Source organism: Capricornis sumatraensis, chromosome 11 (assembly GCF_032405125.1).
Source record: "Capricornis sumatraensis isolate serow.1 chromosome 11, serow.2, whole genome shotgun sequence".
NCBI classification, from domain to species: domain Eukaryota; kingdom Metazoa; phylum Chordata; class Mammalia; order Artiodactyla; family Bovidae; genus Capricornis; species Capricornis sumatraensis.
Genome location: NC_091079.1, coordinates 79,127,064 through 79,148,471, shown reverse-complemented (window position 1 = coordinate 79,148,471; position 21,408 = coordinate 79,127,064). Strand labels below are relative to the sequence as shown.

General features: G+C 41.7%; 1 protein-coding gene across 1 annotated transcript in view; it reads right to left on the bottom strand.

Moving 5' to 3' along the window:
- Positions 1 to 863: 863 nt before the first annotated feature.
- DPYS (dihydropyrimidinase) overlaps positions 864 to 21,408 on the bottom strand; it is a 99,524-nt gene continuing 78,979 nt past the window's right edge. Inside the window, exons 8-10 of the mRNA XM_068983341.1 lie at positions 14,918 to 15,125; positions 2,439 to 2,560; positions 864 to 1,062 (exon numbers count right to left, since the gene is read on the bottom strand). Of these exons, the coding sequence (XP_068839442.1) occupies positions 2,453 to 2,560; positions 14,918 to 15,125 (316 nt within the window). The 3' untranslated portion in view covers positions 864 to 1,062; positions 2,439 to 2,452. The remainder of the gene's footprint in view (positions 1,063 to 2,438; positions 2,561 to 14,917; positions 15,126 to 21,408) is intronic.

Genomic DNA, 21,408 nt, shown 5'->3' with positions numbered 1-21,408 from the left:
CTGGGTTAGATAGCATCACTGACTCAATGGACACGAATTTGAGCAAACTCTGGGAGATAATGAAGGACAGGGAGGCCTGGTGTGCTGCAGTCCATGGGGTTGCAAAGAATTGCACATGACTTAGCAACTGAACAACAGCACAAAACTGGATTTCTACCACTCTTTATCAAAAGTGGGAATACATCCCACATCTACGTGAGTAAGTTGGGGCAGATTTGCCTGCCATGAGAACATAAGTGCCTGGATTTTACCACATGTTTTTACAATCCCTCTTGGCCTAGTTACCCAGGGGAAGAAATATAAGCTCAGCCTCTCTGCATACATGAAGGATCACAGCGTAGAAAAGGAAGCATGGGGAGGGAAGGTTTCATTGTAGCACCTTTCAGCCACACTGATTCCATTTAATGCTCTCAAATCCTGTGTTCATTGGTGTGATTGGATAATTTGCCTTGGAGGTATTCTAAGGTTGAGTATTCTATTTGATTACATGGGGTTTGCTGAGAAATCTGATTTCCAAGAGTTTGGAAGCAGATGTCTCTCAGGAAATTATGCTTTCGAATCAAAAAACCAACCTCCCAGACTCCCAATCCCATTAGTTAGGAGAAGACATACATAACTGGATGATAGGATATAAAATGAAGATCTAAATGTTTTAAATTATAATAAAGATCTAAATGCTTATGAATTACAATAGAATGTAAAATCACAGAGTTAGCTATTTTAAAATAAATGTAGTCATTATAAAACTTTAAACAGGAAAGTGATTTTTAAAAATTCAAAGTAAGAAATCTGGTACAAGCGAAGATGACATTTTAAAGTATCGTCAATGAATTTTCACACAGACTTTTTCTCTCACAATAATATTCATTTATATCTTCAATCTTACACAGCAACAAAGTCACAGTAAGAAAGACAGCAATTGCTTCTGAAAGGAAATCAAAGAAGCCTAGAAAGATTATTTTTTCAAAAGGATCTTAGGGAGTTGAAATAAGGCTTGCTTCTCCATGGGCTGACAGCATTTAACTGGGACGGGAACAGCAGCATCCTTTTCTCTGATTTTACCTTTGAACAGAATAAAAGGAAATGAGTGTAACATTCTCCCTGACAACGAGATGCAGAACCGAAGCCTAACCCCCAAGAAATGTTATAATCAAAGTAAACACCAATCTCGCTCCTACAAATGCTGGTAATAGCATGTTACGCCATTCAACAGAATGTCTTCCTCTTGCTAATCTTCCTCTGAACTTTTCACACAGTTTTCCTGGATTGGAAGAATAATTCCAATTGTCAGGAAATGACAACAAAGCTGGAACTGTTGGCTGCACAGCATTATTAAAGACTTAACAACATTCAAATGAAAGAGAACACGGCTGGGAGTACACAGCACCCCATCACAGTCTCAGGGTTTATATCAAGAAGCATAGGTTAGCATAATGTGCAAACCAGCAACGCCTAACTGGATTTGTTTGTAAAATGAATCCTTTGACAGACTGTGTCCCTAATTAACACAAACATCTCTTCCTGTCCATCACGTCAACCTCTTCGGTAATCTTTTGCTGATGTGACATGTTGCAAATCTGAAAATATATCACACAATAAAAAGAAAAAAAAAACAACGTGGAGGCTAGTGAAGCTGCAAAACAAAGCATGTAGATTTCATGAAGTCAATAGAAATATTAGAGAAATGTTTAAATCACAGCAAAGCCCAACCAAATAGGCACCTGGCAGAGCGGGACCAGAAAACAACTGAAAAAATAATAATAATTAAAAAAAAAAAAAAACAAGAAAAAGAAAATTGACAAAGATGATGATCATAGGTACTTGAAGAAGACAGATTTGAATGTGAAAAGAGAAAACTGATGAAGCACTGAAAATGTTTTTTTAATGACCATATCTGTAATATTATTCTAAAACTAAGTGTGAAATAAAGCTTATCATATACTATCAAATAATTTTCCTGAAAAATTACACCTAAAGCAACATTTGATTCATTTTTCACTTATTCTAGAACATGGTTGCCTTTATAATACGATGATTCATTACTTCCAGATAAAGTCCTAATAAGCTTATACATTTTGACTATAAACTTGCACTCTTGGTATTAAGTAGTAGCAACCTTCCTCAATAGCAGGTCCCTCTGTGTTACCAGCCTCTTGCTTATATCTGGTTTTCTAAGCCTCTGCGCCATGTTTCCTAACATCTCAGAGAATAAATCTCCAGCTAGCTTAAGGCCCTCTTCAACTTGGGAGGCTCACCCAGGTGTTCTGCGTCAAGAGGTCTTTTATCAGTCTGCCCTTTGGCCAAACTATCCTTGAGTCTTAAGTCGTTTGGAAGTCTTTGACCTTGATCTTGGACTCTTCAACCGTTCAGGAACAAAGAGATAGGCTAAGATCATATGTTGTGCTGCAGGAAACCTTGCTGCGCCCACCGTCCCTTACCCACAGCACGTGGCTCAGGGCTGGGCCTGCTTCCTGGTCCCGTGTGTGGAGTCTTCTCTGGATTTCAGTGTGACGACTTCTCCTTTATAGGGTTCACGCTTCACGGGGGTAGGTGTGCAAGTCTGAAAGACAGCATTTCATTTTTCTCTTGTGGTTTATTGACTTGTTGAATTCAAGGCTAAATTCTGCTATCTAAATGAATTGTGAGATCAAAAATGAGGCGGTGAATTTATCATGTTCCTCGTACTCTTTACCCTTTCACAGAAATTCCCAGCAACCTCAGGTGGCTCAGACAAAGGCCCGGGGAACACTTCCTAACACCATTCTTTCCACCGCAACTTTCTTTGGGATCTCTACCATATCCTCACACACTGGGTTCTGGAACCACCGTACAGGCTTATCAAACATTCTATCTTTTCCCATGGCTTCAGTCCTAGGTGTCTGCATTCCCAGAGTTCTTTGTTGTACATGTCTTCAGACTTGCAGCATTTTGCTGCAGATTCTAGCAATCTGTGTGTACGTTTCCTCATTTTCCTGATCGTCTCTGCTTGTAACGGGCCTTCCACAGAATTTCCCATCTGGATCTATACCTCTCTGCTGGCCAGCTGGGTAGTGGGACCCTGGATTCAGCCAGAGTTAATTCAGTGTTTGACCAGTGTTTTGAAATCAGGACTATCTAAACAAAGGGATTCATAAGAAGTAAATTATATTCTTCATCAGTGTGGAAACAAATTCCCTGACAGGTCGGGTGAATTGTAAACCACCATCATTAAGGGCATGGGCTCTGGAGCCAGCTTGCCTGGGCACATTACTTAACACTGTGCTTCAGCTGTAAACTGAGGATGGTAACAACACTTAATTTATAAGTTGGTTATGAGAATTACATGTTGGGAGGATTAAATATATGTAAAGCATTTAGAATAATGCCAAGTGTATAATAAGCTCTTAACAAATAAATACATGTATGTGTGTGCATTTGTCTTATTTTTACCATCAAAACGAATATAGTCATCAACAGTGTGGGCTTTAGAGAAAGGCAGGTCTGAGTCTGAATAATAGCTTTGCCATTTACTGGCTAGAGGAAACTAGCAAGTTAATAAGCCCCTCTGAGCCTACTTACTCACCTACAAAATGGAGGGAATAAAACCCACATCCCAGGCACATGAGATTTCCCAGATACAAAGCATTTTCTTCATTCATTCAATAGATATTTATTGAGCACACATCAGCCCCAGGCGCAGAGGATAAAGCAGAGAACAAGATGGAGACCATCCCTACAGCTGCAGAATTTGAAACAAGCTGATCACTCAGTGAATAGGAAGACCCCTGCCCTCTGCTCACAAGTCCATGCCTCTGTCCATTTCCTGTGTCCGATGGGATGCTTTGCGGAACCTCCATTTCAGTTCACTGTCAGCTAAGTCCCTCCCTTCACCCTGGGCCCTGTCATCACCTTGAACATCGACATGGAGAAATGAAACACCAACCTCTCATGGCTGCCACCCAGCCCCTGGACATCGTGGTTACTTGGAGCCCATCAATACCTGAAACTTTAAACTTATGTAATTCCTCACTCTCTGATCACAATCTCCCTTTCAGGTCTTAAGTCTCCAGGTTTTTCCTTCTCCTGGTTGACTTTCCAAGCCCAGCAGTATGTATATACTTAAACCTAAGCCATGTAATGCAACCTGCAACATGCTCACACTCCGTCCTGTCCAACTCTTGGCTCCTCTCTCCATGGTATTTTCCAGGCAAGAATACTGGAGTGGGTCGCCATTTCCTTCTCCAGGGGATCTTCCCGACCCAGGGATTGAACTTGAGTGTCCTGTGTCTCCTGCATTGCAGGCAGGTTCTTTACCCCTGAGTCATTGGGGAAGCGCACTTGAAACTAAAGTGACCATAAATTTACCGTCTAAACTATGACACTTCTGAGAGCGTAAAGGGCATTAAACATAATGAACAGGCTCAATCCAGGACCGTCCAAGCAAACCAGGATTTGCTTCCACCTTCCTTCAAACGTTTCTCTTACCGACAACCTAAAGTCTTGCGCCTTTTTCCTTTCCAGTCGTTATTTGCACTTGGCAAAACCCGAGGCATATTTCAGTTCAATCACTGGCTTTCTCACAGCCCTTGGAGAAAATGACATCAGTGTGCAGATAATGTGTATCACCTGCCTTTGTGCCGTGTATTCCTCATCAGCTCCCCCTCCCACCTCCCTGTTTCCACAACAGTTCCTTTGAAAGCTTTCTGTCTGTGGTTTTCATCTGTACTTTTTGGTCTCTCCTGGACTCCTTAGGGACAACGCTGGTGATTTAAATGGGCTGTCAAGCCTGGGCCCTATCATCCATATTCAGGAGCGGGCTTGTTCCACAAGCTGGCTGGTCCCTTGAAGGATCCTTTCCCTGGACCTAACTGCAGGCTCAGGGATGACTCAAACCAGGTGAATCAGCATCCTTCCTAACATCTTTCTGCCAGGAACATGTCTTCTCCCACTGTGGCATGCCCACCCTCTTTTTTACCTAAATATCTGCAATGGATCTTCAGTAACTCAGCCCAGGCAACCGTCAGCCCAGGAAGCTTTAACTCTCCCTGCCACATCAGAGTATCTTGCTTACCACTTTCTGTTTTTGTGTAATAGTCTGCCTCCTCCGGCAGACTCGGGGACAGTGTATTGGTCTGTTTCTCCATAACGAGTACTCAGGAAATAGTTGACAAGTCTCTACCAAGGGTGGAGGGTGGATCTCTTCCCCACCTGAGCTTCTTTCTTCTTTGCATCTGTTGTCCTGGCCAGAGCTGACTCAGTTTCCCTCATCTTCTTTTGTTTTGCTTCACCATTGAGCTGCTCCCCAGGTTGCACTTGCCCTTTGCACTTGTCTTAAGACCGCATTCCAGCTGCTCACTCACTGTACTAGCAATGCCACGAGGCCCCTCTCAGCCTGGCCGGTCTCTCTGGTCATGCTGACCATCCAACAGCTCTGCCCCGACTGGCCAGGTGTCACTTGCACATAGCTTCCCTCCGCATCTGCCTGTGAGGCTTGGGATGGGCAGGGACCAGTTTCCCACCAGAATAGCCATAGCCAACGGCCACCTCAAGCACAGACTGACCCTCTTTGGGGAGTTTTCTGCCACCCCACACTTCACAGCCTTCCCCTTTATAGACAAGCAGACAGGAATCAAAGACAATACAAGTTCTGGTCTCAAGCCTTGCAGTCCTTTCAACCTTTTCATCTTTTCTTATCCTCGGATACGGTTACATAATGTCTTTTAATGCTAGATCCAGGTCTTGTTCATCTTTGTACTGTTTATCGCCCAGGGCACTGTACTCTGTGTGCATTTTAGAACCTCAGTGATGTTCACTGTGATGAAATGGAAAGGTGACGATGCTGGTGCTGCAGAATGTGAAGCTGTCCCTGAGTTATTCCACAGTTCAGTTGCCCATTTGTTTTCTAAGTAGACTGACACTGCAGCTCTCAGGAAAAGCAGTCATGTGGCTTCTCTCTGGTGACAAATGGCAAATTTCCATCTCAGCCCGGACATGGGCACTGGCATCTGGCATGCCCTCAGAGGCTGTCCTAGGGGTGTCCTAGAGACTGTCCTAGGGGCACCAGCATCTGGCATAATTTCAGAGGCTGTCCTAGAAGTGGGCATCAAAATCAAGCGGGTTTCTTTCCCAGGTATCCAGGATGAGTACAGTAATGACAGGGACTCCATCCCAAGTCTCCCAACTAAGGGCACACCTATTACTTCAGTTCAGTTCAGTTCAGTCACTCAGTCGTGTCTGACTCTTTGCGACCCCATGAATCACAGCACGCCAGGCCTCCCTGTTCATCATCAACTCCCGGAGTTCACTCAGACTCACGTCCATTGAGTCAGTGATGCCATCCAGTCATCTCATCTTCTGTTGTCCCCTTCTCCTCCTGCCCCCAATCCCTCCCAGCATCAGAGACTTTTCCAATGAGTCAACTCTTCCCATGAGGTGGCCAAAGTACTGGAGTTTCGGCTTTAGCATCATTCCTTCCAAAAAAATCCCAGGGCTGATCTCCTTCAGAATGGACTGGTTGGATCTACTTGCAGTCCAAGGGACTCTCAAGAGTCTTCTCCAACACCACAGTTCAAAAGTATCAATTCTTCCGCGTTCAGCTTTCTTCACAGTCCAACTCTCATGTCCAAACATGACCACAGGAAATACCATAGCCTTGACTAGATGGACATTTGTTGGCAAAGTAATGTCTCTGCTTTTTAATATGCTATCTAGGTTGGTCATAACTTTTCTTCCAAGGAGTAAGCATCTTTTAATTTCATGGCTACAGTCACCATCTGCGGTGATTTTGGAGCCCCAAAAAATTAAGTCTGACACTGTTTCCACTGTTTCCCCACCTATTTCCCATGAAGTGATGGGACCAGATGCCATGATCTTCATTTTCTGAATGTTGAGCTTTAAGCCAACTTTTTCACTCTCCTCTTTCACTTTCATCAAGAGGCTTTTTAGTTCCTCTTCACTTTCTGCCATAAGGGTGGTGTTATCTGCATATCTCAGGTTATTGATATTTCTCCCGGCAGTCTTGATTCCAGCTTGTGCTTCTTCCAGTCCAGCGTTTCTCATGATGTACTCTGCATAGAAGTTAAATAAGCAGGGTGACAATATACAGCCTTGATGGACTCTTTTTCCTATTTGGAACCAGTCTGTTGTTCCATGTCCAGTTCTAACTGTTTCTTCCTGACCTGATACAGATTTCTCAAGAGGCAGGCCAGGTGGTCTGTTATTCCCATCTCTTTCAGAATTTTCCACAGTTTATTGTGATCCACACAGTCAAAGGCTTTGGCATAGTCAATAAAGCAGAAATAGATGTTTTTCCGGAACTCTCTTGCTTTTTCCATGATCCAGCGGATGTTGGCAATTTGGTCTCTGGTTCCTCTGCCTTTTCTAAAACCAGCTTGAACATCAAGGAAGTTCACAGTTCACATATTGCTGAAGCCTGGCTTGGTGAATTTTGAGCATTACTTTACCTATTACTTAGAGGATGTTAATGCAGCATAAAGCTAATGGAAAGGCCAGGGTGAAGCATCAGAGGGTTCTGGGTTGAATAAAGGAAGTAGGTCTCTTCTCTTCTTGTGTTCTCCTGGGTTTCTTCCAGCCTCACCCGTCAGCTTTCTTCAGCTCCCTTGCTGGCTCTTACCCTTCTCTCCTCAGCCTCTGAAGGCTGACAGCCCCAGAGCTCTTTCTCAAGCTTGCTTTCTTCTCTGGTGGCCTCACACTTGTGGTTTTAAATCTTATATATGCCAGGATTTCTAAATCTTATGTCCAGCCCCAATCTCTCCCAAATCCCAGACTCTTTTATCCAAGTGGCTAATGACCTCCTCACAAGGAGGCATAACTAGCATCTCAAACAGAGCGAGAACCTAAGCAGCAACAAACTATAGCTGAAACTGAAGTAGGATTACAGTTCTTTGAGCCCAGGAACTGCTGTCTTAGTTGTACCTGTATCCCCAGCACATGGAAGATGAAATAGCACCTGGGGCTTAATAAACATTTGTTAAGTGAAAGATTTCTTGACAAAAGGACTTTTTTTCTAGAACTTTGTGGATGATATCAGGCGATAGAATCACCTGAGGGTAGCATTATCTACGATCATTTGACAGCTTTCTCAAGGAGCACCTCAAGAGACTATGGTTCTGAATGTACACCTCTGGGAGACTGACCTGGGTGATGGCATCTTTCCCGCCTAGTACAGGCTGGTCAAAACTGGATGATCAGCCCAGGCCAGCAGTTCTTCCTGTCTTGATGTGTTCACAACCAAATAGAAGGGCTTGAGAGTAAAACAGTGTGAAAGGCTATCCTAAGTAATATAGGAAACACAGATGGCACCTCACTCAGCAGGGTGCTGGTGGTTTACTCACATAGATGAGAGTTCAATTTGAATTCACAGTATTTAATGATGATTGTTACTATGATGAGTTAATAGAAAGACAAAAAAGGATTATATCACAATATGCAGTGCTAGAATAAATATTAATTGTAATCATTATACCTGCATAACTGCATTTTGGTTAGCTGATCAGGGGAAAGAAGAAACTTAGAGTTGATAGAAAATTTAACTGTATTGTCTGCAGAGAGTGGAATGCTAAGATGCTAGATTTTCTGGCGAGCAAGATCAGAGAAAAGAATCTTGAATTCCATGGAGTTCCTAATACAATGCTGACCATGGATGCTAAGATATTAAAATAGTAATAAAGACAACAGAACTTCCAAATACCGAAAGCAGACGCTGACCTAACACCAAGCAGTTCCTTTGGAACAGTGACTCTCTGAAGATAAAATCCACACCCAGCTGGTGAATTTAGATAGGTACTCAGTACCTCGTGAACGTCAAGGTTCTCAGAGGTCCTTATGGAACTGAGCTTGCCAAGGGATGGTGAATCAATAGACTGAATAGAGGTGATCTGTAACAATGAAAATTCACATTTCGATAATGTTTTTTAATCCACCAAATGTTTCTATTTAATGTTCAAAATACTCTGTGAGCTGTTTCTCCAGAACAATGTGAACACCTAATTGGTTTTTAGCAAATATTTACTGAGTGTTGAATGGTTAGATGAAATATGAAAAGAAAGCATTTAGAAAGTCCCTGTATACAGTGATGTGCTGGTAAATGTTGACAACCCACCTTCCCTTTCTCTCATCACTCCTAAAGCCCTGACTTAATGCACGTGTCTCTTTCTGTCTCTTAAATGCTCCCACCATGGCTGATTTCAAGCTACCAAATTGACATCACTGAATAAGGAGCTGGGCTGGGATACATACATGTGGCTCCAACATACAGTTCATCTTTTATAAGTGTAAGTAAGAAGAGATCTACTTACTTTATTCAATACTAGCCATCCATCTGGGAAAATTAGAATTATATGGCAGTTGATGATGACTTCAATTATTAATATTTTCCTTGAGCTACCACATTGAGAAAGACATTGAAAAACTGTTATTTAAGAAATGGAGGACACCCATTTCAAAGATTAGATCAGCCATTCACTCAATTTTATCATATCTAAATGGCAAATTATGTGTATGGATGCAAAGGTACAGCCAGTTTAAAAGCTTGGGCAGCAGTATTCTGAAACCATGCGTGACTCCATGCAGCTATTCCTGCTTCTTCAGAAAATGCAACATGACCCTTATTTTACAAAAGAGATTGGGTTGCTTACTACTGAGAGAAGAGAAAAGAGGATGATAGAAAGAATGCCTATACTTCCAAGTTTTGCTAAAAAAAAATGTAACACTCTAAACACACAAAAAGTCTAGAAATAATAAACCATTTGAGTTTAAAGAGCTAGCTTTTAGAGGGGGGTGAAGAATGAATCACATGTAAACTGATTTTGTTCTTTCAAAATGTTCTTGAACATCTCAGTTGTTGTTGGTTGAATGCACAGATAGAAGGGGACAACAGTATAAGGGACTAGAAAATCTGGATTTTGGTATCTGCCGATATTGAGAACAAAACCCCTACAGACACCAGGGGACAATGAACTTTTGTTCTTCCTCTTTCATTTTGTTTCCCTGAATCCCACAGTACTCTTCCGTAAGTGACTTTTTATATTGAATTGAAATATATATTTTATTATTATGTTTATCAAATAAAGTTTGTTTCATCTCCTGATCTAAATTTTTTCCCTTAAGGATCCGATGTTTAATGTCAAAGTAACAATTTCCTGAAGCTGTCAAACTACATTAAAACGTCATTTCTCTCCTTTGGACTTCCTCATAATATCTGTTAACAGTGACAGCTGCACAGCATGATACTAAGTGTTTTATTAAGTAATAAAATCATCGATAGGAATCAAGTTTACAAATAATCCCACTGTCTGGGACGAGGCAGGGGACAATCTTCTGTGCAAATTTATCTAAATTCCTGTCCATGACCTCTGAAACTATAGTCTTTGTTCCTTCCATTTGCAATTTGTCTATTTATCAAACACCCACTAGATAGCAAGTATTGGGCATAAACAAAGTAAGTTCTTCAAAGAACTAACATTCTAGCCAGGAGACCAGCTGAGTTCTGGGACTGAGAAACCCTGGCATTTCTCTACAATCTGTGCGTTGGAGTCCAGAGTGGCGAACGATTAATGGTCTTGGGAAGGATAACAGGTGAGCAGGAGAAGCGGTGTGAGCACTTCCTGCTTGCCTTCAAACTCTTATCCTCACTCACAAAGAAGTCTGAATATTTTAAATGAAAACCAAGGGAAGAGCTCTCATTACCTCATGTGAACATAAAATCTGGGATTCTTAACAGCTCTTTTTCTTAACTTCAGTGTGATATGTTTCCTCTATAAAATTATCTTTGCCTAATGGAGATTTAAAAAAAAAAGATCTGAAACATCTCCACGGAATCCTCAAACCTCATTTTATCCACTTTATTTGATACTTTTTCCACATTAACTCTCTTAAAAATAATGGATTCCCCATGATTTGAGCTTCACAATTATGTCCTTTTTTCTTGTTCTGTTGAAATCCCATGGTATAGTGAGAATACAGAAGGCATTATCACCATCCCTGGCTCTTATGATTTCTCACTGCTTAGCCCAGGGAAATTTTGCTAAGAGCCAGTTTTCTATTCTGTAAAACAGGAATGATACTATCTCTCACATGGCTTGCTGTGCAGATTAAGTAAAATAAAAACTATTAATTACACCAAGTACAGTGCCTGACAGATCATAAGTGCTCAGAACAACATATTATACAATTGTTGTGTAATTATTACTTATTGTTAAGTAATAATTAAATTCATTATTAATAATTAAGACAATTAACAATTGTCTTAATTAATTAATTATTAATTAATATTGTTAAGTAATAATTAAGACAATTATTACTTATTGTTATTGTAAAAGCAATCATGGACTAAAATACCGTCAAAGTTGAGATCAGAAGAAAATATTAAGAAACTAACTCACAAAACTGATGATGAACTCTGAAAAAAATGACGTTGGCATTAATTTTGCCAACAAAACACCCAACAACAATTTGAAATAGAGAACTGATGAAGCCAGTCATGTGGTGATCTTGGCTGCCTCAGACATTTTCCGAACAGGAGGAAGACTTAGGCAAAGTCAGTCTTTTAAATACCGTCTATCAAGAAACCTGGGTTCTATCTCTGGGTCAGGAAGATTCCCTGGAGAAGCAAATGGCAACCCACTCCGGTATTCTTGCCTGGAACATTCCACGGACAGAGGAGCCTGGTGAGCTACAGTCCATGGGGTCGCAAAGAGTCCGACACGACTGAGAGAGACTAATATGAGGTGTTCTCAGTCTAGCATCCCGGCTGGTGAGCAGCAGGTACTGACAGCCAGGAGCTGCCTCCCCCTGTCACATGACTTACCACCAAGTAACTTACCACCAAGTGTGGCGCAGACGGTAAAGAATCTGCCTGCAATACAGGAGACCTGGGTTTAATCCCTGGGTCGGGAAGATCCCCTGGAGAAGGGAATGGCTACCCACTCTAGTATTCTTGCCTGGAAAATTCCCTGGACAGAGGAGCCTGGCAGGCTACAGTCCATGGATCACAAAGAGTCCAACACGACTGAGAGACTAACCCTTTCACTTTTTCTGTTGGATCTACCACTTCTGAGTCTACGCCTTTCTGTTTATTCCTTGTATCACTACTACGAGTGTCATGAATGAACTAGCTTCCATCGATGTCTCTAATTATTTTTCCCCAAACCTAGTACAGAATAATTTACCTCCCAATAACTTTGGCCACCTCATGTGAAGAGTTGACTATTGGAAAAGACTCTGATGCTGGGAGGGATTGGGGGCAGGAGGAGAAGGGGACGACCGAGGATGAGATGGCTAGATGGCATCACCGACTTGATGGACATGAGTTTGAGTGAACTCCGGGGAGTTGGTGATGGACAGGGAGGCCTGGCCTGCTGTGATTCATGGGGTTGCAAAGAGTTGGACACAACTGAGCGACTGAACTGAACTGGACTAAACTGAACTCACTTAAAGGGCTTCCCTTGTAGCTCAGTAGGTAAAGGATCTGCCTGCAGTGCAGGAGACCCGGGTTCGATCCCTGGGTTGGGAAGATTCCCTGGAGAAGGAAATGGCAACCCACTCCAGTATCCTTGCCTGGAAAATCTCAGGGACAGAGGAGCCTGATGGGCTACAGTCCATAGAGTTGCAAAGAGTCAGATATGACTGAGCGACTAACACTTACTTACTTAACTCACTTAAGTCAACCCTTATGTTTTACAGTATGTGGTTTATTGCTTAAGCATATAGCTTTTGGAGTCAGATAACCAGAGTTTATGTTTTGGTCCTGCCATATATGGCCTGTATGACATGATGAACTTTATTTCCTGAAGCTTCAGTTTCCTAATATTTAAAGTGGGGAAAATAATAAATACTCCCTCACTCACAGGGTTGTTAACAGTGACAAGATCCCCTAGCACTGTGCTTTGCCTCAGTAAGAGCTCAGTAAATGTTAGTATTGCTGTAATTTACCATATGATATTTAGAAATACATGGAAATCTTATGGTTTCTACCTACCTGTCACCTGTCAGTGTCAACATTTACAAATTAACCCCAGCAAAATAAATGGCGACCTTAAATATGTTGACTGAAATACAGTACATGAAGAATTGTAACAGTCTGAGAATTTACAGCATTCCAGAGTACTTGTTTACTAAATCAAAGGTTTAGGAAGTGATTTTTAAAAAAGAAGAAGAAAGGATGAATCTTATTTATAACAAAGTCTGAGAATCCACAAGCAAAAAACTTTCACAAGACATTAGGGAAGAAATCAAAGAGACTGCAAGATCCAAATGAAATGAATCAGAAAACAGCTAGAGAACTTTGGAAAAAGAGAAATATATTTTAAAATGAAAAAAGACAAGGAAGCCTTAGAACTAATCCAAGGGTTATAAACTATAATGGTTATGCGGTCAGGTTGGGAACATTAATGGGTGAAGCCTGCAGATGAAAGTCATAAATGCTGCCTCTGCAGGGCTCCGTCACCCAGCTCTAGCCTATTCTTACCATATGAGATTGAGGGCACTGGTTGCCTTCCATCACTCCCAAACCAGCAGTTTAGATGATTTTAATCTGAAATTTTTGATATGTTAGTGTATTTAGCGAAGCGAATTTTTAAAATTGTTGAAAACACTGCATGAACTAAATAAACAAACGTGAAAATATAAGACATAGTAAAAGAACATACCTTTTAATACCTCTCTTATAACAACAGGATTATTACAAAGACTTTATTATAAATTCAGTCATCAAAGGGGGAAAACAAAGAGACAGAACTGATATTTATAGACCTCCCACTGGTCCCTTTTATTTTAAAATCTCACTTGACTCTTACAATCTCTCAGGGAGAAAACACTATCTTCGTTTTCGAGATGAGGAAACAGCCCAGGGACGAGAGAGAAGCTTGGCCACACAGCGAGGAAATGTGAAGTCACGGTAGAATTCATATATACTTGATCCCAACCCTGCCATGAATGCACCTTGAACGTGAAAGTGAAAGTCGCTCAGTCGTATAGGACTCTTTGTGACCCCATGGACTGTACAGTGCATGGAATTCTCCAGGCCAGAATACGGAGGTGCGTAGCCTTTCCCTTCTCTAGGGCATCTTCCCAACCCAGGGATCGAACCCAGGTCTCCCCCATTGCAGGTGATTCTTTACCAGCTTAGCCACAAGGGAAGCCCAGGAATACTGGAGTGAGTAGCCTATCCCCTCTCCAGCAGATCTTCCTAACCCAGAAATCGAACCAGGGTCTCCTGCATTGCAGCCTGATTCTTTACCAACTGAGCTATCGGGGAAGCCAGGATGCACCTTGCAGACCTTCAACTTCAGGGAGCATAGCTTCTCAAGGGGCAGTTGTTGAGCTTGAACGTCACGTTTTCTTTCTTAGGGGAGGCCACGCCTCCCACTGTTGCTCCCAGCCAATGACAGCATGCTACGTAGCTGGACCTAGGAACGGACTCTAGGGCCGTCTGTAGGTTGCTCAACCTTTGTTAGTTTGAATGAGATGGTATTCTAGGATGCTCCTCACGCTATATTTTTTCTCCCTCTCTCGTTCCTTGGGGCTGGGCTTGAGTTGCAGTCTGATGGCTCTCCACAGTCTTTCCCACTTTCCCTCCCATTTTTTCTCTCAGGTGTAAAACGGTGGCACTTTGATCTTTCTGGATGGCTACTTGTGAGACGAGCCTGACTAACAGCAATTGCCAAAAGGCCCACAGGGGCCCTGAACTTGCCTAGGAAAACCCAACTTGGTCCATTAGGAAACCCTGAATAGGCACTAATCTGCAAAGGAAAATGCATCCATCCAGTAATGAATTTTTCTTTGAAAGCTCTATTTGTCCGTAACCTTTTCTCACATCCCAGGAATATGTTACCCCATTGTATGTGATAATGCAATCACCAACATCAGGAGCACGTGACAGTCCAGCCCGTGGTAACAGCCCCTGCAGCCCCAAACTCACCTGGTCCCGTTGCTTGATCCGTTTGTAAATATATTCAGCAAACGGTTTACGAGGAATAAACTTCCCGTCTCCTGCTGAGACACTGAAAACTCCAGCTTCGTATACCACTTTGCCTCTTGAAATAGTCACCAGGGGCACCCCATGGCAAACCATGCCCTCGAAGATGTTGAAGTTGACAGCCTGATGATGGGTTTTTGCCGAAATGGTCCTGATGTAAAAACAAAAATCATCCCGATCATGCCTGGCTCACTTGACAAGTATGAAATATTAAAAGAATGGCTTAGAAGAAAATTTAGCAACTCTATTAAGCCTTAGCTTTATTACTGGAACAAGTGACTTTAAGAATAGAACAAAGCATTAACATTTCATTACAAAGTAATTACATTTTCTGAGAAAAACCCAATAGATCACTCTTTATGGTGATTAAAGAGGTGGAGTGGGTGGAAGAAGGGCATTGTCTCTCATGTTTATGATTTTAAGTTATTTTTATGTATATATTTAAAGAACAAAATATTAATTATAAAATATTTCAAATAGATGAGTCTGATGAACATGCTGACCAAATACCCAAATCTACAGAATTTTAACTTTTTGGAGACACGGTTGAGGCTTCCTCAATATCTCTCCCCAAATTCCATTCCATTCCCAGAGGCAACAGTTAATGGGTAACTTTCAAGGAAAATCATATCTTGAATTTCTTTCCCTTGTCTGTGGCAAAACTGGAAATTTGAGCATAATATAAATAACAAAATATGTTAGCATATAATCCCTTAGCATATTTTGTCACGTGTTTGCATATTCATCAGCTGTCTCAGTAGTTTATTAATACTTCTCAATCATATACAATATGACTAATGACTTCCAGGCTGGATATTTGGAAACGCTCCTTTCCCTAAATCACATTAAATGGAAAACAAAAAAGAAAACCTGGCAGCAGTGGATCATACAAGCATAACCTGAAGTTTTTACAAGTGCTTGCTCTCAGGGGTGGATTAAAGAAAAGTGATCCATTAAAAAAATCCCAAGGTAAGGTCGAAGGCATAGCAGCTAACAGCTCCCCTGCAGTCCTAATCTGGAGGGTCAGAGCTGGGAAAACCTCACAGAGCCACCTCTGGTGGGAATGAATGGGATCACACTGGCCTGGTCTTGGGTTCCAGAACACCATACCCAACTACCTGTTGGGTTTCCACTCAACACGTCCAAACAAATTATTGGTTTTCCATGATGACTACAGTCCACACACTTGAATTTGCTCCTCTCTTGAGTTTCTCATCTCAATAAACGCTACCTCCAACCATGTTTCCTCAATCCTTAACCATCATCAAGCCTATTGATTCCACCTCTTCCCCAAAAAATCTCAAACCTGCCCACTTCTCTCCCACTCTGTTGTCCCACTGAGTCATCTCGGTGAAACCACGACCATCTCTCATCTGGACAACCTCAATACCTCTTCATGTTTCCACTCTATTTTTTTTTTTTTTTTTTTTTTTTTAGCATTTTGTCTGTACTATGCTGCATGTGGGATGGTTCCCTGATCAGGGATGGAATCCAGGGCATCTGCAGTGAAACCACCAAATCCTAACCACTAGGCAACCAGGGAGCTCCCTCCAGGTTTCCACTCCTACCCTCTGCACTCCTCACCACTCCCCACAAAGCTGCTCAAATGATTCTTTTTTTTTTTTTTTTTTTAATGAGTATCAGATAAGGTCACATTTCTGCTTGAAACCCTCACTAGCTCCAGTCTTTTCCCCAAAAGCCAAATAACTGTTTAAAAAGCCCAGATGATAATAACCACAAAAAAGAACCTGCTCCCAATGAGAAATATCAGCATGGAAAAGAAAAATAGGAGCTTCCTTATGCCGGGTGGATACTTTATGACATCCTATTTCATCTTTATAGCACTGCTTCAAGATAGAGAGTATTTTCCACACTTGACAAGTAAATAAATTGAGATTTAGAGAGATTAAATAACTTGTCAAAAGACCTACGACTACTTTGATGAAACTGCAACCTTTTTATGTTTTTAAAATTAACTACAATAAATTTACTTTTTTAGTGATAGTTCTGTGAATTTTGACACCTGGATAGGAGTCTTACCCTCACAACACTCTGGACACAAAACAGTACCATCACCTCCCACAACTCATACCATCCCCGTGTAGTCACAATTTCCCCTCCCCCATAACTCTTGGAAAACCCTGATCTGTTCTGTTACTGTAGCTGTCTCGTTTCAAGAATGTCATATAAATGGATCATTGAGTAGGCAACCTTTTGAATCTGACTTCTTTCATTTGGCATAACTATTTTGAGATTTACCCAAGTTGTTGCAGGTATCAGGAGTTTGTTTCATTTTAATTGCTATGCAGTATTCCTTTGCAGGGGCTTCCCAGGTGCCACAAGTGGTAAAGAAACCCCTCCCAGTGCAGGAGACTGAAGAAATGGGGGTTTGATCCCTGGGTCGGGAAGATCCCCTGGAAGAGGGCATGGCAACCCACTCCAGTACTCTTGCCTGGAGAATCCCATGCACAGAGGAGCCTGGCAGACAGACTATGGTCCATAGGGTAGCAGAGTCAGACACGACTGAAGCAACTTAGCATGCACATGCATGCACGCATTCCATTGTACAGACGCACTACCAAGTGTTTTTCCATTCACCTTCTGAAGGTCATTTTGGTTGTTTCCAATTTTTGATGATTATGAATACAGATGTTAGAGATTCATGTACATGTTTGTTGTGAACTCTTCTCTACTATATATTCCCATGAGTGGCATTGCTGGGTCATATGGCCAGTGTATACTGCCAAAAAACGGCATTCAGTATCCTTAGGAATCAACTTACTCATATAGAGAAACATTAAAAGATCACTAATGATTGGGAGGTGGGTACAAATACAGCAACAATAATTGTAAACACTACGGAGGCGGGAAGAGTACCTATCAAATAGCAAGTGATGTCATTAGCATGAGGAAATGAATAAAATAGTTAAAGGGTTAGTAGGTATAGAATGAGTTATGAATAAGTTATGAATTGGTGATAAAAGACACAGACTTAAAGAAAATAAATCTAGGAAACAATATAAAGGAGATTTAGACCTTCAGGCTACAGTGACTTTTTTTTTATGACCATCACAATCTCTCTGTGATAGCTCCATAGTCTGGTACTGCGTTCCTGCTTTTCACAGTTACACTGATGGCAGAAGCTCTTGGGCTTATATTGTAGTATGTTACATAAGCATGTCTAGACTCATACATTAGAAAGGCTGCTATATAGACAAAATAAAATGCACAGTAATTCATCCTGAAATGGTTATTTACATACAAGATTGGGAGGCAAGAAAGAGAAAACTCTAAATTATAAAACTTTATTTCTCTAAGCAGAAAGTTAAGAGTTACAGATGCTGTTAAGAAAATAATCTAACAGAAGAAAGAAGTTCTAGACACAAAAATTGTCATTACAATATCTAAACTATTGAAAAACTGAAGCATAACAATTTCCCAATGATTACTCAATGGAATATTGCATATCTGTGAAAGACTAGAATTAAGAATACACTGGGAAAGAGAAGAAAATGATAATTATATAATTTAAATGGAAAAAAGTTGGGTTTTCCTAACTTCCCAGAAAGCATGGGTGAACACACATGCATATGGACAAATGCAAAGGAAATACACAAGGCAAAGCGCTTGTGTGGCCTAGGAAAAACAAATATGCAAAAAACAAGTAGATATGAAAGCAAAAGGTCTGTGGCAGCAAAATATCAAACCAGATTTCTCTGCCTCAGACAAAATAAAGGTCATGTTTTTGACTTTCTCAGTGTTGGGGTCAGCAAGAGAAAGAGGGCAATTAGGCAACACCTAGGTGATTCGCTATAATAAGGTATTATGTAAATGAGGTCAAATTAACACAAAATGTAAATTCTTGGCATCATCACCAGCAGCAAAAAGTATGTGCTTCCACTCTCACGTTGGAAGGCGTCTGACAGGGTGTCATTCCTCACCCAGCTTTTCCTTCCAGCTGAGCAGCGAGTCTCCAGCTCTGTAGGTGCTTTCACACTGTGGAATCTTCTCTTTCCCTGGGTGCCCTTCTCACTGCTCACATCTGCCCTCTCCCTGCCCCCTGCCATACCAACTTCTTTGACCTTCCACTAGACTCTGCTCAAAAATCCTGGTCCCATGTCAATTATATCTCAATAAAGCTGAAAAAGAAGAGAAATGAAATGGAAAGAAACAAGAGGAGAGGAAAGAAAAGAGAATACTGGTCCCTCTAGAAGCTAACCCTGATGACCCACTGTAAAACTTGGCATTTTCCTCTGTGGTTTAGCATTATCTAAATCAGTTGCTATGTTTTGTATGTGTTGGAAATAGAATACTGACTTAAATGGAATGTAAACATCCAGTCCTACAGTTCTGTTGTGTACTAAACATGTCTGGTGAGCTGCACAAGCTCATTAGTAATAAATAAATAAACATTGTTACAATTATCATTCTTAGTTGGATTGTATCCAGTTATGTGAAACCTTTGTTTATCAATACCTAACAATACTTTGCAATACCAACATTGTCAACATGATGAAGTCCATAGATAAGTATTATCACCCCATGTCCTGGATAAACAAGGCTGAAATACAGCTGTGTAAGAGCTTGCCCAGTTTGATATTGAAGCAACCTCTGAGAGGCTGGAATCACTGCCTTTTTTTGAGTAAACTGATATATCTAACCCCATCGTAAGAAGATTTTAAAACTTGTGGTGCATTTTCAATATTTGTTTTAAACAAAAAACTACAACACAGTATCATCACAAGGTTTATAAAATTATTACAAAATGTATTTAAAATCTACTTATTACCAGTGTAGTATGGGAGATGCTTCCCTCATAGCTCAGTTGGTAAAGAATCTGCCTGCAGTGCAGGAGACCAGGTTCAATTCTTGAGTTGGAAAGATCCCCTGGAGAAAGAAGGAGCAACCCACTCCAGGACTCTTGCCTGAAAAATCCCATGGACAGAGGAGCCTGGCAGGCTACAGTTCACGAGGTTGCAAGAGTCGGACACAACTTAGCAACTAAACTACGACCATGAAAGATGTGGTCCACTGACGGAATAAGCACAAGTTCAAAGTCACACAATTGCTTTTGTAAGGACGCTTGTCCCTTTGAACATGCTTCCTCCAAGGCAGAGGCCTTCTGCTCTAAGGCAGTAGCCACAACACACTTCTCAGATGCCTTTGCAGCTGACCCCATCACGTGACCTGGCCTCCTCCAAAATGGGGCCCTCGCACCAGTCTTTGCATGGCAAGCTGGTGGCTCAGGAAGCAGGTGCCACAGAATCCATGTTGGTGAAGGTAGAGATGGATCAATCCTGTTTGTCAGGCCAGCTGTGACAGAGGTTTAGGACTAGGGTTCAAGCCCTGCTTCAATCAAATCATCCATGGTAACTGAGCCCAGGGACAGCCCTGGGGCTCTCCACTATCCTCTGGGAGACCTGGGGCATTGGTCCCAGCTACACATCCTCTCAGCCTGGTCTTCTGGCCCTCCTGGAGATTCTCTGAGCCATCAGTTCTTTCTAATACATTCCTCTTTTGTTTAACCACCTAGCTTAGAGTTCTTTTGCTTGCAGCTGAAGAACCCTGCCTGATACACCTTTTTCTTTTAGCCATCTTCGAAGAAAGTAAGAACAACATGCCCGGGCTCTGACTAAAAGGGATTCAGTCATTGGACTAACAGGTCATCATCCTAAGGTTCAGCAACATTGGGCGACAAATTGAAGCAGGTGACAAATGGGAGCCTTGCAGTATATTTCAGCCACACATGTGGTCCTATTCCGAGAGACGCAGTGTAGCAAGCACTGTCGTTCCAACCCTTGACATTCACTCTCCCTTCCTCTGGTTTCAGCCACCCCCAATTTTTCTTTAAGAAAACTCTCTCAGGAATTCCTTGGTGGTTCAGCGGTTAGGACTCCATGTGTGTCTACGGTAGGGATGGTGGGTTCAACCCCTGGTCAGAGAGCTAAGATTCTGCATGCTGTGGCCAAATGAAAAAGAAAGAAAGAAATGTCTCTCCCCCATTGGAGTTATTCTGGCAAGATGGCTACACATGGAGCCCTAGTCTTCCCTGGCTAAGAGATGGGAAAACGCAATGTTTCCCAAGAATTTGAATCTTTGGTGGGATGACAAAATAAACAAATAAATAAAAGTTATTGGAGGGTATATCCCTGAACACAGATCAACGTCTGCTACAGTCTGTCCAGGGCTGCTCTGGGCTCTGCTCTTTCAAAGCCTGGCCCACAGACTACTCCTTTGATATGTGACCTCTCCATGATCTTCCCATAGACCATTTTTACTCACCTGAGTGTAAGTTACTTGCTCTGGTTTGCAGCCAAAGACCCTGACTGATAAAGACTTTGGCTTAGGAAAGTAATTCTTGTAATGAAAAGCCCACGATGTCTGCGGCACAGTTCAAAAGGTCTATTACTCAAAAAGAAATCAGAAGCTACTTT